Source organism: Physeter macrocephalus, chromosome 20 (assembly GCF_002837175.3).
Source record: "Physeter macrocephalus isolate SW-GA chromosome 20, ASM283717v5, whole genome shotgun sequence".
Classification (NCBI taxonomy): Eukaryota; Metazoa; Chordata; class Mammalia; order Artiodactyla; family Physeteridae; genus Physeter; species Physeter macrocephalus.
This window is the reverse complement of record NC_041233.1, coordinates 72,065,815-72,087,844: the sequence shown is the minus strand read 5'-3', so window position 1 is coordinate 72,087,844 and position 22,030 is coordinate 72,065,815. Positions and strand designations below refer to the sequence as shown.

General features: G+C 38.5%; 1 protein-coding gene and 1 long non-coding RNA gene across 4 annotated transcripts in view; one reads left to right on the top strand and one right to left on the bottom strand.

Moving 5' to 3' along the window:
* Window positions 1-685: 685 nt before the first annotated feature.
* Window positions 686-20,244, bottom strand: LOC114484518 (uncharacterized). Its single transcript, XR_003677551.1, has 4 exons — window positions 20,158-20,244; window positions 18,818-19,032; window positions 7,976-8,081; window positions 686-973 (listed from the first exon to the last, which is right to left on the bottom strand). It is a non-coding gene; the product is annotated as an uncharacterized lncRNA (long non-coding RNA).
* Window positions 20,017-22,030, top strand: part of RAB11FIP2 (RAB11 family interacting protein 2) — a 41,361-nt gene continuing 39,347 nt past the window's right edge. For 2 of the 3 annotated variants that reach the window (XM_028481315.2, XM_028481316.2), the window contains exon 1: window positions 20,017-20,860. In XM_028481315.2, coding sequence (XP_028337116.1) covers window positions 20,508-20,860 — 353 coding nt within the window. In that variant the 5' untranslated portion in view covers window positions 20,017-20,507. The remainder of the gene's footprint in view (window positions 20,861-22,030) is intronic. The other variant, XM_007111121.4, reaches the window with a different exon arrangement.

Below are 22,030 nucleotides of genomic sequence, written 5' to 3'. Positions count from 1 at the left end.
CAATATTTGGATTTATATACATGATGAGCAAAAGGGAGGGAAAAAGAAAGAAAGAAAAGGAAAATGTGAAATGAAAGACAAATCAGGAAAGTTATCAATGAGAGAAATAGGGGGTTGGGGAGGGGGAGCAGAGGAAGGCTGGTGATGGAAGAGAGTTAGAAATTCCTCTGTTGAAAAGAAGATTTTGTTTTCTCACTTCTTATTGTCAGTTACAGCTTTGTTCATGAAACATATAAATAGCTGTGAGTCTGAAAAAGCTCCAGTGTGGTGGCTGTATTTGTTTTAATGTCTACATAGGTGAAATACCACTAGTTAGACTCATCATTAATTATGCTAGGCATTTTATCCAACATACTTCCAGGAATTTTAAAACTTAGTCTATCAGTTTCCCCTAGTTTCTAGGCTTCCTCTAGTACATTAATAATACAATCTTGAAACTACATTATAAGGGCTAGAAAAACATAATAATTTCCTATTTCATAAAGCATTATACTTTATGGCACAGCTTTCTAATATGATTATGTATAGTGCCAAAGAACCGATAATTCAATTCTCTAGTCCTTACCACTTTTTTTTCCCTAAAGATATCTGGTGTATTTCAAATGTGGGTGCTATTTTAGCTACCTATTGCTGTGTAACAAACTACTACAAACATAGCAGCTTAAAGCAATACATGTTTATTATTTTGAAGTTTCTGTGGTTCAGGAGTCTGGCGTAGCATAGCTGCTCTGCTAAGAGTCTAACAAGGCTACAGTCAAAGTACTAGCTAGGTTGTGATCCCATCTGGAGACTCGACTGGGGAAGAATCTGTTTCCATTCTCATTCTGGTGGTTGACAGAATTCATTTCTTGGTGCTGTATGACTGACATCCTTAGTTCCTAGAGGCTGTCCATGCTACTTGCCACATGAACTTCTCCATAGGCAGTTCACAACATGGCAGCTTAATTCTTCAAGAGCAGCATGAGACTGAGATCTAGAAAGAAAGTCATATAATGTGATGTAATGGGAGTCACATCCCATCATCCTTGCCATATTCTAAGAGTTAAAAGCAAGTCACAGGTCCTGCCCACACTCAAAGGGAGGAGATTATATAAGGATGTGAACATCAGAAGGCAGGGCTCATTGGGGGTCACCTTAGGGTCTGTCTGCCACAGGTGTTAAAATAAACCTTTCATATTTTGATATCCTTTTACACAGACAAAATTTAAAAGCTGAAAGTGATAATATGGAACAGTGTTTTTAATAGGGAAAGAGTTAAGGTCTAGAGAAAAAACTTTAAAAGGTATTTTTAACAAACTCAGAGAATAATAAATAAAATTCAAGTTTAGGTTTTAAAAATTATTTAACTAATGTGGAACTGAATATATATATATATATATATATATATATGTTAGCTAACTGATTTCTTGAAATGTTTAAGTGCTAGCAATAGTTTTACATGCTCCAACAGCATTCAAAAATAAACAAAGCAAAAAAAAAGAAAAAAAGACTAGTAGAAAATACTTGCAACAAACTTAACAGAGAAGATTAAATCCAAAATGCATAAAACCTTCAACAAATTACTGAAGATAAATTTAAAAAAAAGAAAAATGGACAAAATATGAATAGGCAATTCACAAAGAAACTGTATATTAAATAAAGAAATAAATGCTCAATTAAGTTTACTTATAATTAAGTAAATAAATGATCAAAACAATAATAAAATATAAATGATCAGTCACACAATTGAAAAGATAAAACAAACAAAAAAAGATGTGTAATCTCAAAGGCTTTTAAGGAGGTGAGAAAACAGGCACTCATACATTTAGTGAAAAGATAAGCTTTTTGGAAGGCAGTTTAGCAAAACCTACAAAGTTTTAAAAAGGCTTACTATTTGACCCAGCAATTTCATTTCTGGGAAACTATCTTAAAGAAATACTCCCACTTTTAAAAAAGCAATTCACAGGGATATTCACCGTAGAATTTTGTAACAGTAAAACACTGGAAATAACTACAATGTACTATAAGAGAGAACTGAATAATGATAGATTCATGCTATGAAATTCTCTGAGGCCAATAAAAAGAAAGAAGTTGACTTATGTGTACTTGCCTAAAAAGAGCTCCATGACATATGGAGCTTAAGAAACTGAAGAATTTATATACATATATATATATATGTGTTGATCTTATGTACATAAACAACATACGTATAGATAGGTACATATATGTGTGAAACACATAGAAGAGGACTGAAAGAATGTACATCCAACTCTGACCACGCCCACCTTTGAGTGGGACACAAGAGTAGGAGGGTGATCAGAGACTCTCACGCTTCGTTTTGTGTCACTTGATTTGTTTGTCTCATGTGCACTAAGAATGCACAAGAGTAGAAATTAATGAAGTGCTACCACATTTTTGCCATTCTAAATGGAAAAAACACTTCAATAATTAAAAATAATAAATATTTTTAAGCCAACCATCTAAATTTATTTATGTCCTTCCTTGAAAACTTCTTGCTAAGTCAGCTAATTTTCCAGCATATGATAAATACAAACAAGAGATTTGAAATTAAGGGTCATCATCTATTTATCACCTATCTATCTATCTATCTATCTATCTGTCATCTAACATCTACCTATCTACCTACTTATCTAACAATTTTCTATCCCTGTTATTTATACTCTCTGCCTTCCCTAAACAGTTTGTACTGCCCTTCATGCTGGTCCTAAAATTTATAGCTTTTTGCTCACAGAACATTTAGTTTTCAGGAGCCAAGAAATGACAAGAATAGAATGGAAAAATAACAAGAATGCATAGCAAAAATAACAATATTAAAGTAGACCTGTGTCAACATACAGGTCTAGAATTTTGGTATCATCCGTAAAACCTTTCTTGTCTATGTTCAGGTTTTCCATCTAAAAGGTTCAGTAGCTCTGTTTTCTTAGCAAAATGATAACAAGCTGTAAAGTGTTCTGATTTATTTTGTCACAGTGAGGAACTTTTTAATATGACCTCATGTCACTTTTTGCTGATATGAATGTTTGTTGCCGTAGTCAGTGCATTCTATTATGCATTCTATACCAGCTTGCAAGCAACATTTTTTATAAAGGTTAAGCCAACTTCTTTTACATTGAAAAAGCAACTAAAGAGCTTAAAAATTAAAGCAAAAATTAAAAACATCTGGTTGGGGGTCTTTGCATTTGATTGGGTAAATATGTATATAAATTATACTTAGACCTGAAGGTAGTCACTGCCCATTTTTACTTTATGATTACCTCAAGTCAGTGTCGTGCCTTGTAAAAACATACCTATGCTGCAGTTATTCCATAAACTCTATGAAATAAAACACATCTTTCTGGCTCAGTGAAGTTCAGAAAATCTGGGTCTTCGCTCCTATAAATGTATCATATTGCATTTACTGGCTAATAAAGTCTCAAAGAACAAGATTGCCCTTCTTCTCACAACTTGATCCTTTACAAATTTACAAATGTAATGCTTTAACCTACTTGAACTCAACTCTGGCTCCCTGAGGGAAGATCCTAACCAAGTGGAAGTGTCTGTTCTCGGTTAGCTGGGCCTGGGCTCGCGGCAGCGGCCGCATCGGGAGGGGGCAGCCGTGTGCCTGAAGGGTACAGTTGGCCTCCGCTAGAGGTTTGTGTAGCCCGAGTTAATGAGGTTAATAAACCAAGGTCAAAACAAGGAGACAAAAGGAGAGTGGGCACTGAGGAAGCAGAACACAGGGACCAGGTACCAGAAGGTATGGTCACAAGACAAGGGCGAGACCTGTTATCAAACCGGCCAACTCCCCGAAAACCAAACAGAGATAAAAGCTGAGGAATAGGTGACATTCTTCAGAATCAAAGTATTCGTTCCCTCCTAGCCATCAAATGCTTGGAGAAATATTTCTCTGCAGAGCTTCTGTATCTAGACAATCACAGCCCCCTTACCTGAAAAGCCATTGTGACATTCATGTGGCCTCATGGAGGGTTTCATGATAAAAGGCCCTTACTCAAAGCCCACCCAGAACAAGTCATTTTAGTTTGTTTTTTGGTTCAAAGGGTATAGTTTGAAAAGAGAAGCTCCAAAGGAGGTAAATATATAAGAAACTGTAATGACACTGTAGGCAGTAACTTGAACGTGACCTTGTATAAAAATGGCAATTTCTTTATCAAACAACGAAATGTTTTGTCTGTACAACTCCGAGCATTCTGAACTAGGAACAATAAAACAATGAGTTTGCACTGGAAGTAGAGGGAAAGTGGAGATAAGTAAAAACCAGAGAGAAGAAATGAGAGGTAGGGAGAGGGAGGGTTAATGTGTTTTCTCTCCAAAGCAGGGGAGCATGTTTCACCTGTCAGATAAAAAGAGCCCATTTCTGCTGCAAATTATCCTCATGGAAGACTGGATTTTTTTCTGAATTCCCTGCATGTTTGTCGTTGAGTCTGATCACTTAATAAAATGGATAATTAAAGCTGTTTGCTAAATAACTCCAAAAATTGCTTCAGTTTCGACACCACCACAAAAATGCAACCCATACATTTTCTAGGTAATTTGAAATCAAAGCTTTGGGATCTAAAAGAATTACCTGGTTTTCCATTCTGCTCTGCTAGTTGATCTTCATTGGAAAAAGAACAAACGGTTTCTTAGAGTCTGCAACGCACACGCTCCATTTGTTTCGAAGTTTTTAACTGGGCAGATGCACTATCCATTACCCGTGGTTAAGAGCCACTTCTAACTACCTCGCCGCCTCCTCAAAGAAGAAGCAGTGAGTGATCATCATCAAAATGCTGACAGTAAAATGTCTGTTTCGCAAAATTTCAAAATAAACCACTAAAAGCACTGTGACCACTGGCCACCTTGTGCTCGTTTCCTTCATCTTTTAACAGTTCAAAATCTTCTGGAAAACAATTAGTTTTCATGAAAATGGTTGGAGCTCTGGCTGTCCCTAGATGACTGTGGGACCCTCCGGAAGTAACATCGCATAGGGGTCCCCAACTGCCAGCATTTTAATCCAGGTAAAAAAATCAAGTGATGTGAGTCTTTGCGGCAACCCTAACGGGCAAAAGGTCAGCCAGAAGGTCTGCAGGTGGTCTGTGGAGGTGAGGAGGGGCAGCTAAGGAGCATTGAAAGGCTACAGCTTCTGAAGAATGTTCTCAGGAAAACGAGTACCCCACCCCCGCAACACGCACACACATTTTCCCATCCTCACTCCACTTCCTATAAGAGGTTTTGTTTGCTTGTTTTGTTTTATTCAGCATATTTGGGGACCAACCGCCACCATCTCATGAGTTGCTGTCATTAGTCCCACCGGCCAGGGGCTGAAATGACCATCTTTGATTGACATATGGAGAAAATCCACCCTCTGTTTTGGAGCTGAAATGCCAGTTGGTCTTTGTTTTACAAATGTGTCTGTAGTTTTATCTTTACTTCTGATGCAGAGGAGGCACCGTGACTTTTTTTTTTTTTTTTTAAGATTTTGAATGTAAGAGAAAAACTTCCCAGTGAAATATCTGTTTGCAGTGGTAATGTGCTTGCTTGAACATTTTGGGAAATATTTGCTTATTCTTTACAACAAATATTTGGCAGAGCAACTGTGTTTTAAATAGTAGCTAAAACTGTAGTGGAGATATGATTACCCAAGGAGTGGTAAACATTTCAATTCAATTCAATGTAGTATTGCTTTCCTAGTCTATGCTTAGCACCCTCTAAGTGCTGGAAGATATCAAAGAAGTGTAAGAAGCAGCTCCAGCTTTTTGCAATGTTATTGAAGAGAAAAGACAGAAATAACAGACGGTGCAAGAGAGCATGAAATGAAGTACCAACACGCGTCCTGCCAAGGACATATTCTTGTTTTAAGCACTAAAGGAAAAAATAAATTGTACTGAAGCTCTGCTAAGAAAAATGGCTTAGCTCTACTTTCATTGGAGGTAGTATGGTACAGTGGGGAAAAAAAAAACAAAAACAGATTTTTAAGGTCAGAGCGTAGCAACCCAGGTCAGTGGGGTGGCAAGAGGGTTCTTACGCAGACCTGGGTTTGAATCCAGACTCTTCCTCTGATTCGTTTTGTGATCTTGGATAAGGTTAGTTTCCAATTGCAATTGAGGATAATGATATAGTACAATTGATTTATTTCAAAGTCTCAATGAAGTGGGGTATAAACATGAACTGGCTTTATGTTTATCCAATCACTGCTTTAAACATTGTTTTGGGAAAGCCTATCTTTCTCATTGGAAGGCTTGTAATTTCTTATCTGTGGGATAAGCAGTGCTGACGCCAGGAAAAATGTCCGGTCCCCATGTTAAACGTTACTTAGATCAAGCAAAATCACTAGGCAGTTTGGTCCGGAAAACACTTGTTTTGGAAGATAACATCATAAACCCATTCTGGAAGACAAGAGTCAACTAAATAGCTTACTGATCAAGACTAGCTGCTTGCTCAACAAGGTTCATTGCAAGACTGGAGTCTTGATTTGCACTTAACCAAAGCTGTTACGTCACAGACTGCCAGGTCTCACCCAGTGACCCCTACTCCTGCCTCTCAAAACCTGCCCCAGCATCACCAGCCCAGACCCTTAGGCCCTTTCCCAACTCCCCACTTTGAGGCAGCCCTGAGACTTTGTCAATGTGGTGTTCTCTCTTATTGCAGTAGATCTAATAAACTTCTCCTGGCTTGATCAATTGGTTTTCTGGTGGCTTTTTAAGAAGTTAACGATCAACACATCCCTTCAGAATACCTTCAGCAGCTCTCATAATATTCTGGCCACTCTGGAATTAAAACACAAACCGATCTGGTCTGGTTTATAAAGTTCAATTTACATCTTCTTCAAAGCATTCACCCAACCTTACCTTACCCCAGATGTGTGGCTCAAGGGACCTGGGAGGGCAAGGCGGGTTGGCCTACCTTTTAAGTGGGGGTGAGGCAAGAGGGGGAGGGGACATGGCTTGAGATGACCCTTCCCCCTTTGAAGAACTCACAGCCCTGAGAAGAGGAAGGTAACTGGTCACTAGGTGGTTGTGTGGAGAGGTTTTTCTCATATTGCTGCTCTAGCTGGTTCCCTGGGTCCCTATGTCCACCAATATGGTGGCCCCTGTGTAGATGGTGCCCATGGCTTTCTCTGGGCACAGCCAGCATCACGCTGCCCCCTCCATCACTAATGTCCTTTTCAAAGAAGAGAATCCTATCCATCACACCTGCCTCACAAAACCTTTCTTGGTACAGTGTTGCCCTGCTCTGCCCCCTCTTATAAACTTTCTGCTCCTTCATATGGAGCCACCAAGAGAATGAGAATAAAACAAAACATTGTAGTGAGAATTACACACACTTCTAAAATATATGGCCTACAGACAATAACTAGAAATCTGCTTTCTTCCCTGTTATACAGGATACATTGTGACGGTGATACTACCTTTGTAATTAAGAATGAAATATGAGACTATTATCTAAATTTACCATTTTCAAGTATATAAGAAAAGGTTCACAAACCAAACTACAAACTAATGCAAATTTACCATCAAGTATTTAAAAATTCTTGTCCAGACCTATAAGGAAAAAAATTGTGGTGCCAGAGTGATGCTCTCTTTTGACTTTTTGTTGTTGTTGCCTCTTAATAAATAAACTTTAATTCCATGTCTTAAAAATGGATACGTCGTTGTTGATGTGGTTAGACTCTATTCAAGGTGTGAAATTAGTATGTGCCAACATGAAAGGGGGATAGTTTTCTTAATAACACTTTCCATGACATGTCTTAAAGACTATTGCTATTTGGGGGAGAGCCAAAAGAGCAGAGTGAGAAATATTTACAGCATATGACTGTAATAAAAAAATGTAATCATGAACAAACAATACGTTAAACTGGTAGGACATAGTTTACATTAGATCACAGGAATGAATATCAAAAATACAGGCAATATTTTTGAAAAAACAACCAGCAGTGAAAAATTTATTTATAATGCAAACCAGACACTCCAAAATAATTTGTGGTTTACTTAATTCTTACCGTTCATCCTATATTCTTTTGAATAAGCTGAAGGAAGGCACCCGAGTAACTACCTCAGCTGTTTTTGATTTTGATTCTGAATTTTCAGTGAGATGAAAACTCTAGTCTATACAACAAAAAGAGATGGCATGTCATTTTTAGAAATTTAGATTTTTTTCCCCCCTCATTGTAGATACATATTAAAAAGAAATGTATTACAATAAATTACTGTATTTCCAAATTGTCTCATTATTTCTGGGCAAACAATAATTACATATAAATTCTGAATAAAGGAATATCACATTGCATCTTATGCGTTCTGCAATAGGCACTCACAGAAAATCATTACAGTAATAAAACCAGCTGTATGTAATAGAAAGCAAATGATTTACAATGTTACTATGAGAAACTACTTTATTTCATATTATCATAAAAAGAGCAGAGCTGAATATTTGCATGACAAACAGAAGAATCCAGGAAATTCCAAATGCAACTCAGTTTTTTTTTTAAATAGGTATTAATGCTGGGAGTTTATTTGAAAGCTTTCTACTCTAGAGAATATTAGCAATTATAATTTGCAGTCATTATTAGTCCAACAATTGAAAGAAAAAAATCTACAAACACTAATAGAATATAGAAATAAACACTCGGAGTAATATGGGCTTCGATCATACAACATTGACATTACAAGAGCTTACATTTAGTGATTGTGAACACTTTATTTCATTTAAGCTGAGAAGTAGAATGCATTTTTGTTCCTATATGAAGCTTGACCCTGAAATTTGACCCACACCAAAAGTCTTCAATGTCTGTGTTTTAATGTTTTATATGTCATTCATCGTAGTTGCCTACCAACAGCCTAGTCCGAGAGAATTGGTTCTGTCCACGTCCCTAATTAAGGCGAAATCCTCTGCAGACTGTGGGGTCCCAGCTCTCTCCCTCCATCCAGCCACAGCCATGGGGATAGAGTCAGAGCTACTCTGATATGTCCTGCCTCAAGAAAAGTTGAACTGGGCCTGTGAGACTCTTAACATCACCAAACCAGAGAAAGGTCCCAGGATGCAGATATTTACACCTGAAGTCCAAGCTCCAAGTCCCTTGTTAGAGCTACCAAATAAGAGTTTTCTTTAGTGATCATGCTTTTTAGAGAAGCACCTAGTATAGGTTGTTTGATAACTTTCATGGTGGAAGCAGTGGGTGGATATAAAACATATTTTAAACATAATTGAAAAAATACACTGAGTACAGGAAACTAGCTCTTGGTTTATATTTTCATTACTAATCATCATATATCACAATGACATTAAACTATAATACATCCAATACTACAACAGAGTAGGCCATCACTTTGAACCTTGGTGTTGTTCTAAGACGTCTTTGCTCCCTAAATTCTAACATCAGTTTTACCTCATGAATGAAAGAAAGCTCTAAGTGATTAACTGTATCAAATGTTGCTAATCTGCCCAATGAGATGAGGACTGACCATTAACGCTGGCAACATGTAGGTGTAGAGTAGGGAAGACAAAATCTGATTGGAGCACTTTCAGTAGAAAATGGGAGAAAGAGAGAGCAAATCTCGACAAGACTTTCAGGCAGTTTTCCTCCGAAAAGAAATAGAAAAGTGGGGTGGTAGCTGGAGGGGATGTAAGGTCAAATGAGCGATTGTTGTTTTAATATGAGAAGTATTGGAGAATATGTATATTGATGAGATTTGATCCAGTAGAGAAGAAAACAGCTGAGATGCAGGAGGGAGAGGGGAGAATGGAAGACGCAAAACCTTGAGATGACAAGGGATGAGAAGCATTACCCGTGCAGAGGAAATGTCCTCAGGTCGGGGCACAGATCAGTGATCCTCTGCAACAGGAGAGGAGAGTGAAGGAGAATACTGGAGCACCTTCATGAACTATATTTCCATTAATGCATGCAAAATTTGCATTAACTTTGCAAGAAGCCACACCACAATATCAATTTCAACTGCCATTGGAATCAACCAAGGCTCTACATCTTTTCCCTGTTTGCTGTTGAGAGGTCAGGTGTCCAATCCACTGCAGGTGATTTTTAGGACCAAGGTCACTAGAGACATCGCTTCAGGTTAATGCATTTGTAGTGTTTGCTATATACGCTAATACATTTTAACATTTAGTCCTAATGTACCACCATAAGCTGATAGAAAAGGGGATCCAACACCATCTTATAACATCATGGAGGGACCCCTCAAATCCATGGGCTCTGGCAATCACTTCACTTTGCTTATAATGTATTACCCCTTGTAGTGAGTATAGTATTTTAGGCCACAGCCTGGGGTGATAGGTAAGAAATGTAACTATTTTCCCTATTATTCAACTTAATCTCTGTTTTGATTCTCCCATTTCTATCCCTGTCAAAATTCAGCCAGAAAACATAACTGGATAAGTTTAATAATTTCAAGTTTTAAACTCAGGTAATAATTTCTGCCTCCCTACCTTTCTCCCTGGGACAGAACTGAAGTTCTAAGGGCTGAACTGAATTTGAGGCCCAGGGGACCAGCCAGGGTGCATCCTTGGCTGTTGGAATCTGTTCCCAGTAGCACCTCCTTATGTATAGAAATATGTGTAGGTGCCATCATGGTCGGTTCCTGGTCTTGGATCCATGTACTCCAAACCTTTCCAGTCCTGATTTGGACGATCATTTAAGTCTACCAGTGGTTTCTTAGTCATTTTCAACCTCTCTGGGGAAGATGAAATTCTCAGAAGTTTTCTGGTGTCTCTCTGATGACAGGAGGCTCAGGGGGTTACCTTGGATCTTCTCTACCTAGGGTTCCCCTGCCCTGATGTTCTACTGCTACAGTTGCTGCTCCAAGGCAGCGTGGTGCAAGGGATTGGGGAGCTCTAGTACCTTGCTCACTTTCAAGGACCCTCCCAGGAGACAAGATACAAGCGATAACTGCTTTTGGTCTGGAGGCTCTATCAACAATATGCTCAATTCTTATGCTCAACAAGAGCAGGAAGAGAAATGTCATGGAGACATTAAAAAATATCAAACAAGCTTGACGTTCTGTGACAGTATTCTTATTTTTTTCCCTTCTCCCTGACCAGTAAAATCTTTGTCCAGTCTAATTATTCCATCAATTGCATTCTTCCAAAATTCTTTGTTTACTGCATAAACTTTGGCTTTTGTTACCTCTTCCCTTACTGGTTACTTTGACATGGCAAAGCTGATACTGGACCCTGGTGCAGTAAGTCTGGTTTTCCTAGCTGCTGCCTGAAACTAGGAGGAAAGTCACAAGGGGACCAGGTATAACTAAGAATGAGAAGCACGTAAGGTGTTATCAACGTATTATCAACCTTACAACCACATGAGCTTGCTAAGATGTGTTTTTCCAAGAGGACACTGGGATTCTCATTCCATAATAAATTTAAATTTAGTCTGTCTAAGTACAGTGTATTTGACCCATCACATATATTTATCTACGTAGCTTTCAAGTTGTTATTTATTCATTACCTTATAAATCTGATTGAGTTGAACGTAGCTTGAATGATGGTAAACTAGAATTTTCTTTCTTTTACATCTGTCCAACACTTATCATTCTAAGCAACTATTGATGCTAGAAGAAGAAGTGTGAATGCTAGTAGGTATGCATGTGAGAGATACAGGACGAAAAACTATGATAAAATTTCATATTTGTAAAATTCTTTATAGTTTACAGCATGTTTTTCCATACATTATTGTGTTTTACTCTCCAGCAAATGTCTAATAAATGTAATTAGTAGGCTGAGGTGGTATGTAAGCCTTGGTCTCCTGAATGAAAACCCAACAATTTCCCAACATTGAGCTATGAAAGCAGAAGAATGAAGTGATATCAAAAGTGACTTTTTTTCAATGGATAGGGTTCACTAATACATTACAATCGCTCTGCAGTTTATGGATGCCAAACACCACAGAACAGGCTGCTGCTCCAGGGAGTATGCCATGAGCGGCAAAATAGATCAATTGTCTTTTGTTTGTCTCCACGCTTTCACTCAAGCAGTGTTAGGCTCTGGGATTGTGTCAAGGATGCTACGATAATGCTTAAAGCCAATTGAGGTACAAGAGTTGTTCAAAGGATATGAAGGATTTGGTTTCCAAGTTTCCTGCCTCATCCTGATGTGAGCAATGCCTAAAAGGACAGTCTACCGTACAACCTTCCTCCTTCTTTGTGATGGGATAGGAAAAGGCAATGGTGATGTTTGTGTTGGCTATAGCTTTTACCTCTTTCAAATTAAATGAGAATGCAATGTTAAAGAATTTAGCGTAAGGTGAGCAATCAGCAAATATTAGCTATTATTATTAGTACAGAGATAACACGCTTAAAATTAGAGTGGTACATGGGAGTTTGAAAACACTGATTAGTCGCTGAATGTTTATGTTACTAGGTGTACCAAAGGATGTCATACTCTTGTTTTTAAATTCATCACAATTCTAAGTAAAAATCTAGTATATTAAAATATTATCTGGTATATGATCTATTACTTAAGTTTCTAATTCAGCTACTTGTAGAGATAGAAGGTACATAATTTAGTGAGTCTTCATTATTTTTCTGAAACTCAAAATCTGTCTAATAAAGTTGTTAAAATGATACTTTAAAAAGTCAGTATTAAATGTTAGATGAAGGTCTGAAATATTAAGGAGTTATTTTTATTTTTATTTGGAAAAAAGTGTCTAACGACATTGGGTTTGGCTTGAAACTAAACTCAGGGTCTCCACTGGCTGGCTCTCACCCGCTGAGCTAGAGAAGCACCTGCTGCAGCTCCAGACCCTTAACCCCTTGGTGAAGAATAGCCCAGAACAACCGTGCTGCTAGCCATTGCCTTCAGATATGAGGAAAGCCGTTGCAAAGAGAAGTGGAATTATACCACCAACCCGATAGCAATGAACATCTTTTGAGAACTTCCTATGTTCCAGGCCCTCTCTGAACTTTACATGACCCCTCATTTCATCCTCCCAACAACCCATTTGGCAGATGAGCAAGCCTAAATTTAGAAAGTTTACATCATTTTCCAGAGGTCACACTGGTGGTTAGTGCCCAATGGACAAAACCTTTCCTGGGATGGGCACTCAATGAAAGTGGAGTGAACGTTTCTATCTGAGTGAGTGCCTGTATCCCAGGAGCTTTGGAGAAAGTCTTGTTTTAGAAAATGTTGCAAGCCCTTGATTCCTGAGGTGCCTAATGCACCGGACTTCATTTTTACAAAGCTAGTTTGCTCCATTCCTTTCCAATGTCCAAGTGTATGTAGAAAAGGAAAACAAAACCCCTTGAAATTACAAAGATGATTTAGTCAAAACTTGAGCTTAGAAATTCATACAATGCACTTTGTAGTTTGGACAGGAGTTTTTTTTAAAAAACTTCCTTAATTTTTCTTAAGACCTCAGGTTACAAGAGCACAGTTACAGGCACAAATTACACAATCTAAATACCTTATCCTCCTGGGTAAGCCTGATAAACAACCACGGTAAAACACAGTTGCTTGTTGATGTGAGTCCATTGGGAAGTAGTTCTGGATAACCTGAGATCCAAGTTTGGAAGCAGAGGAAATGTACAAGTTGCTATTTTACTAAAGAAGAATTTAAGTTGCTCAAGGTCATACATACTGTTGGTTGGTTGACCCAGATGGCCTCTCTCTGTCCAATATTCCTTCCATTATTCCTTCACTTTTTGGAAGCAAGTATTGCTTTTAGGTCTACTTTGCCAAACTAAGTCCAATGCTTAATTTTGGCTACGTAGATCATCAATGATCATTTCAATAACTAGAAAATGATTATAATATGGTTTCGAAATCATCGTTCCCTATATCATAACCTATAAGTGCTCAGAAGGTGACCTAATCCAGACCATGTAAAAGATAAGCACCCGGTTCTAAGCCAAAACTATTTTTATTATCAGACATTCAGATGGACTAAAACATTGTTCAGGCTGATTGAAAACTGCTTAGCAGAAATCTGACCTTGGAACAAGAAGAGTTGGGTCTAGCCCTCAAAATGAAATGCTTTTCCCCAGGCTTTATATCAAACACACAAAATATAACAAATACTTTTATAGTCCTCTACTTTGTTTTGGATAGATTAAATAAGTAGAAAGGGAGAGAGAGCACTAGATCTTATGTAGGGGGAGAAAAACATCCCATCAAATGGTTTTGCAAGCTGCTCACCAGTTTAATGCTCTCCAAAAGAACATACATATTAGTTCCAGACATATTGTAATTCTAATCCCTTATTATTTGTTTTTAAAAATCCTCCATCTTGGATTTTAACTGGTCATGAAAAAATATTAACAGATGTTTACAAAGTACAAGGATGATAAGTTTATGTAACTCTGATAAACATTTCTTTCAATAATAAAGTTATCCCATCCTTGTTAACTTCTATATAAATCCATAAAAGTAGCAATGTTCTGGAAGATTTTAGTAAGACTCACGATGGTGAGACAATCACAACTTGAAGACAGATACCTGTGTATTTGCAAAATCTTTTTCCCATAGCAATAATCTCTGCTTTCAGTAATTGTACACATATATAAACTTAGTTTATCAATATATACAATATATGTATACATAGAAACAAATCATATATATTAACATATAACATTATTATACATTATAATATATCTATTTATTAAATTATAATATATTATAAATTATACATATTATATATGTGTATATGATATGTTATTAGATATTATATACTATATACAACATGTAAAATTTATAATATATTATGTTGTATGCTTATTATATATGTAATATATTGTGTACAGTATTTTATCTATTTATTTTTATATATAACTTTGAGAATTCTGGAGGTGGAAGGGGTCTCAGAGGCACAGAAAGATTATGACTTGTCACATCTACAACTCCTTAGTTGCAGAGCCAGAATTAGAACTCATGTCTTCTGATGCTCAGGCCCATGGGTTTTTCACACTATCATTCACAAACTCCTAATAATTTCATTGTCAGTTGTCAAAAAGAGGCACGATTACCAAAAAAAAATTCCCTGCACATGTGCATAGGAGACATATATGGATATCTCTGCAGCATTGTCTATGATACTGAAAAATTAGAAACAATTTAAACATCCTTTGGAAGGAGAAAAGATCAAATTGGGCTTATTCATTTGACCCAATACCATAAAGTTCTAAAGTAAATCAGTTCATGTTCTGTGCATTAACATGTATTGACTTTGTTGAGGAAACAAAAATTGCAGAACATAATAGTAAGATACCATGAAGAGGAAATTAAAAAACATCCATACAAAACATTTTTATGTACAAATATGAATTCTGGTCCACAAATTCTTACCCTTCTCAGCATGCCTTCATAGATTGAAAAAGCTACAAGTAATATGAATAGAAGTTAGGTTTATTACTACAAATGAAAAGTTTAATACTTTTCAAAACCCCTTTATGTAATTTCTTCCAAATCTTGAGTTGTTAGTGTCAATTTCCTCATTCAAGGTCTATAAATAAGTTATATTTACTTCCTTTCTGTGATGATCATTTTCATCTGGGAGAGAGAGCTCTCATTCTGAAGATCTTTTTCTTCTGAATTAGAAAATCCTTCATTAATAAATTACATAAAAAGGGATCTGCTTTAGTATATTGGCCAAATTCAATTAGATAATGATAATGCAATTTGCTTCTTTGTATTATGGATGTACTACTTCAAATTATTAAATGATAGAAAATGCTTTAAGTGGTTCCTATTATAGACTCTTACTTTACAAATGAATAAATGGAGGTCCAAAGAAGTGAAATTACTTCCCTAAAGATATGTAGCTAGGAATCCGTAGCCCTGGGATTAAGACACAGGCTGTTGACTAGAGCACTTTAAACTACACACCACACTGCTTCTCCTGCATCACAAACTGTGTCCATACACTGCCCAATCCCAGAGACAAATTAATCAGTGATAAAAACAAAACAATCACCAAAAAAACCCCAATACTAGTTAATAGCTATTATAATTTCTAATCGGCTTGCCAAGTTTACTTTTTGACCGATTATGTGGAGTTTATCTGTGTACGTATCTCCAACATAACCCTGAGTTTTGCCATATTGTATATGTATATAAATTTTATATACATTGAGTTGTATGTATATTTGCAGCATGTGTGTGTGTGTATCTGAAGTCTGAAGATTGTAATGGTACATTGGGAAAGCTTCTTGTTGCCCTATGTTTCTGAACCTCCATCTGGAAAACAATTTCTGGTACATAATGTATATGTTATGCAATGTATATGTGGGCTATTTAAAAACTAAGAGCACTATAATTGTCCTACAATAGATTTGCAAGTCTTAATTTTGACGATGCTGATGCCCAAAGGGGGAAAAAAACTGAAAGACTCACGATGATGTTTAGAATAAGTCTCCTTATGGGATTTTATTAGAGGTGCGGCATTTAGTAAATATTTTCGTCTGTGGAATTCTCCACTATTGAAGAATAAATATTGATTATTTTTACTTTCTGGCCAAATCATTTTTATTCATTGCAACAGTACTGTTAACAGTTAGAAATTTCAGCATTTTCCTCCTTTAAGATGTTATTTTTCCAAGCCCTTGATATTTGGAATTACACCAAACATTTCTGGACATATCATTAGTCATAGGATAATATTTAAAAAGTGACTCCTTTAATTCTGGTATGTTGTCCTTATGAATGCAATCTTTTTTCCCTGTTTAAATTATGGTCCTTGTATATTTTTAAATTAGTAAAAAGAATCTTTAAACTGTAAGACAATAAACATTTTTGTAGAACCACTTTGATCTCAGATCTTACATAATTACCATTATATTTCACAATGAGCCAACCATATATTTGACTCGACTGACATGTTTTTACTCTTCATACAAATAACCAAAAAAGAAAAAAAACCACTTTCTTATAGAAAAACATTTTTATAATGCAATTCAAGATTCTATTTAGTCCATTTTGATTTGTTTGTTTATTCACTTTCTCAGGGGCAAAAATATATTATTTTCTTATTTTGGATTAGAATATTAAGTCATGACTTCTGATCTTGCCAGATAGTAAAACTAAACAATTTTGGCTCTAGCCAAGTTTTGGGAAAACTCAAAAGAAATTTAGGTGCAACAGGGAGAGATGTTAGTTATTCCATTTGTTCAGCTCTTGCTTTTAGAGTATTCCCTGAATTTTGTTGAAGTCTGTTACTGCGTTGCTGTGAACTATTGCTGCCAACTTCCACCCTAGAGATGGCTATATTTCAGATGGGTGAAATGATACTTGTAAACAAGTTTATGATCATTAATAAAGCTTACCAAACAATTTTAAGCTCTTTAGAAACACACATTCACTATTATAGTTGCCTATTTCTTATTTAATTACAACTTTTAATAGAGCCATGATGACTCTTAAAATGCAATTTATAACAATTCTACACTTAAGTTTTTTTCATGATGTTTATCTTGCTTTTGTAAGTTTCAGGTGTCAATTTATTTCTCCCTGGACATCCTGGTTGAAATTCCACTGTTGACTATTCCAACGCACCCTTTAAAAATCCCTGAGAATAGTTTTCTTTCAGGTTGACAACTGCCCACTCTGGGATCCAGGTGCAATATTAACAGTATGATGATTTTGTTCTGTTTTCTACACATGGCTTTTTCATACACTGTCTCTCAGAGATGGAAAATTCTGCCTCTTTTTTACATTTTATAGTAAACTTTCATCAGAATGACCTAAAACCAGGTCTTTTCATTCTAGATGGCTCAAGATTATTCAAGATTCATCTGTAGTTTGGTTCCCTGAATATCTTGGTGATAAATTAATCTAATGTCTCTTTTTAGACTGCCTACTTCATGCAGAACATACACCAGCCACTGTGTGTAAGCAGCACTAAAAAACTGTGGTTTCCAATAAATGAAATCTATAGATGCGAGCAAGTGTCAGTGGGTCCCTGAAAGAATGTGCTGGAATCTGAGTAGTTTTGAGGTTTGTGGTGCTGTCCTTTAGAGTCAGGAGAGTATCTTCTTTCCATAAGATTAAAATAATATATAACATTATCCCCTCTCTCCCTAAGGTTTTCCAACTGTATGGTTGCTCTTCTGACACAAATGCATTGGGCCCTCCCATACCTCCATTCAAAAAATAATGAAAAGACCCTTGTTTCTTAAAGAGTTTTAAGTGCTGCAGCTAGTATCCATGAGGATAGCGAGAAAACATGGAGAACACAATGTTCTCCCCAAACTGAAAAGTTTTAAACATTGCCTGAAAATAATAAACACAATACCTTACACTTTTATAGCCATTTTAAGTTGGAAAAGTGTATGCACATCTATCATATTGTTTTACTCTCAAAATTAGTCTTGTAAAGGGAGAAGGGCATTCAATAATTGAGTGTCTACTGCCTGCTAAACACTGTGAAGGGATGACCCATGATACACAAGGCAATCCAAAGAGGTTAGACTTTCCTTGGGAAGATAAGACATGAACAGAAATAAATACAATAAAGATAGAATGTCTCTTGTAATAAATAGAGGGAGGAAGGGAGACTTAGAATTATGTTCCATACTATGCCAGGAAATGAATATGTATAATCTCTTAATACCCCTCCCAACTCTATAGTAGCAATTTTATCAACAATTTATGGACTAGGAAATCCAGGCTCCCAGAATCTAAGTTCCTTGTCTCCGGAAGCTAAGTGCCCATCACAAGCTTTGTACTGAATTTCTGGCAGTCAGGACATCAAGCAAGACTCCTGACTCATCAGCCATTACCCAAACTTTTCCCATTAGATCAGGCTGGTTTCAGAAAAAATGCAGTATTAACACATCCACATTTTCTTCTCTTAACACCGTCCCTTCCCATTCCAACAGCGCTCGTGTCCCTCAGGACTTACCCTCAGGGCAGGTAAGGAACTTGTCGGTTGCCCTTGGTGAGGGAGGCTGTTTGCTTTTCTTAGTTGACTTAGCCGAAATACGACCAGCTTCACCTCTGCGTTTGGCTTCTGAAGTTAGATAGACTAACAGACTGTGAGTGCCCAAGGGGGTCCTTTGGACGCGTAAACCCACAGAGTGGCGATGGCGTCTCAGACTTTACGGAGACCTGTTTTACCTGTGAAGAAAACGAGGCTCAGGGAGGGCAAATGACTTGACCAAGGTCATACATTCGATGGTGGCAGATGTGGGATCAGAACCAGGTCTTCTGACTCCAGCCCAGTGCCTCCCGGGATCTAATTTATTAACCCCTGTGTTAGCTTTGGAATCTTTTATCCGCTTCCCTTTCTCCTGTCGTCTGAGTGGGGGATGTCATTCCAGTCAATTAGAAGCCTTCTCTCGTTTCAAAAAGAGAAGAGTGGATAAGGGGTTGGGGAAAAGTATGTTTTCAGCCAGTTAAAGAGATTGATTTATTTCACCACCATTCATGCAACGCCCGCTCGGTGCCAGGCACTGGGCATCCACGGTACAGCAAAGACAGCTTCCAAAGATTGACACTGGGTCTCTCCCAAGACCGGGCGTGCCCCGGGCCTTGATTGCCTCCTCTCGGAGCAGTCTCCCGCTGTCCCCAGAGCCCCCCTGCCGGCCCGTGCAGGTCCCCACGTTCCCAGCGCCCAACACGGTGCCAGGCCCAAAGCGGGCGCGAACCTGTCCGAGGAACATCGAGCACTGGGCGCCTAGCGCACGGCCTCAGCGCCCGCGCGACACGCCCCCGGTCACCACGGCAACCGGGGAGGTGCTGACCCTTGACCCCGGGGCCCCGCCCGGCCCTGCCCCGCCCCGTCACATTCCCGAGATCAAGATGGAGAAGGACAACCCGGAAGTGCCGCCGCCCGCCTGGTGCTAGGAGCCGCCGGCTCGGCTAGGCCGAGCCCCGCGCCCGCCGTCCTTCCGCCAGCGGCCCACCCCGCGGTCCTCCCGCGCCGGAGCTGCAGCGTCCCCCGCCCCTGTTCCCACTCCACCCTACAGCGACCCGCCCCCGCCCCCAGGCCCGCCCGAGAGGAGGAGCCGAGGCGAGGGGGAGGAGGAGGGAGAGGTTTGCAACAGGGAGCGAGGCCGCACGAGCCGCCGGCGGTTCGTATTACCGGGGTCGGGAGGAGGAGCCGAGCCGGGCCCGCGGACCAGCGCCGGGCGGGCGGGAGGCGCGGAGGAGGCGGGCGGGAATCCCGGGGCTGCGAATTGGGGCGGGGGCGCCCTCCCACCTCTGCCGCCCTCCGTTCGGGCCTTGGCGGCCTGGTCTCACCTGCCCGGAGGCCTGGGAGCCACCAGTCGCCGCCGAGGGCCAGTCCCCGGGGCCGGCGGAGCGTGGACGTGCGGACGCGAGGCGCGGGCCTCCGCGCGGAGGCCTGGACTGCGCGGCCAGGTGATGGTGGGCCCCTGTGCTTCTCCAGAGGAAAGGGGACCCCCAGAGCAGCTGTGCCCCCAGGCTGCCCCAGCAAGGCGTTTGGACATCAGCCCTAGGGAAGTCGGGCAGCTGTGAGTTTGCCTGTCTCCGTTAAGTGTCCTTAGGATGCAGTGATTAAGGAATCAGGCTCTCCCTGCGGGAGGGGCCCTGCCTGCGCTGGTGAACTCGGTGCAGAGAAAAAGGACAGAATGATGCTTTCCGAGCAAGCCCAAAAGTGGTTTCCGACCCACGTGCAGGTCACAGTGCTCCAAGCCAAAGCTCTTAAGCCAAAAGGCAAAAGTGGCACCAATGACACATACACTATAATTCAGCTGGGCAAGGAAAAGTATTCCACCTCTGTGGCTGAGAAAACCCTTGAGCCAGTCTGGAAGGAAGAGGCCTCTTTTGAGCTGCCTGGTTTGCTAATGCAGGGGAATCCAGAGAAATACATCCTTTTCCTCGTAGTTATGCACAGGTCCCTGGTGGGTCTGGATAAGTTTTTAGGGCAGGTGGCCATCAATCTCAATGACATCTTTGAGGACAAACAAAGAAGGAAAACAGAGTAAGTTATGTAATTTATTTTGAATTGGGGGGAGTTTAACTATTATCTCATTTATGGATTTCCTGTTCTTGGAAATTATTTGTCTGTCTGGGGCATTGGTTTTTGGACTGAAATATGACCCAGTTTTAAACACCATATTTGCATGAATCTGAAGTAAAAATATCCCTTATGAAGAAACATTTTTTAAGTGGAGTCTTTAATGATCCATTACTCTCTCAGCTGTTTGAGGTAAACATCTTCAATAATTGAATATTTTGCACAGGATTTTAAATAAACATTGTTTCACTACTTAGTAAGAGGACTGGACCATAGTGTTGACCAATTAAAACAACATATATGTAAATTGTTACAATCTTTAAATATTTACAGTTTTTCAGAAAATGGAACATCAGAAAATTAAGTCTGCCAATATGACGTCTTTTATATATATATATATTTTTAATTGAACTCTGAAGCTGTCAAGTGGTAAATTACCAAATTTAAAACTCAGCATTTTATTTCATCATTATAAACACAGTTGGCTTTTATTTTAGCTCAAATTTAAGGGTCAGTACATCTTGATGGAGTCTAAAGCTATTAAAAGAAAAAAGTTTTAAAAGTATGTACAGATATCCTCAACCTTGAATGCAATTACTTCAAAGTTAGTTCTGTAAAGCCAGTGTGTTTAGACCATATTAAATGCTGGTCAGATTGGAGACAGTGATTAAATTCTTGTGATGAAATGATTTAATGACATCTTCAATAAAAACATGGGCTTTTTAATATGACTTCCAAACTTAGGTTAGATATATTCTAATTTAAAAAACCATAATATAAGTTAAAACTAGGATATATGTCTCAAATTGAAAATAGTATGTTTTCTGAGATAGAGATACTCACCCCTTGCTTAAACTTATAATTTCTCAAGTCTGAGAGAACATTAAAGTTGATGGAATTAGTGAGAGAAAAATATAGGTTGAACTTATAAGAGGACTTCAGATTTCAAAAATAGCTTTGCTGTTTCAGTTATAACTGAAATTTATTTATGCGTTTAAGAAGAACTTTTATAATAACTTTCTTGAAGTTCATGTTATTTTCTTATATTTTAAAACAGCCATCTCATGTTCTTTCTGTACATATCTTCCTGCAAGCTTCTCTTGATTGGAGTTTTTATTGAAAAAAATTTTTTTT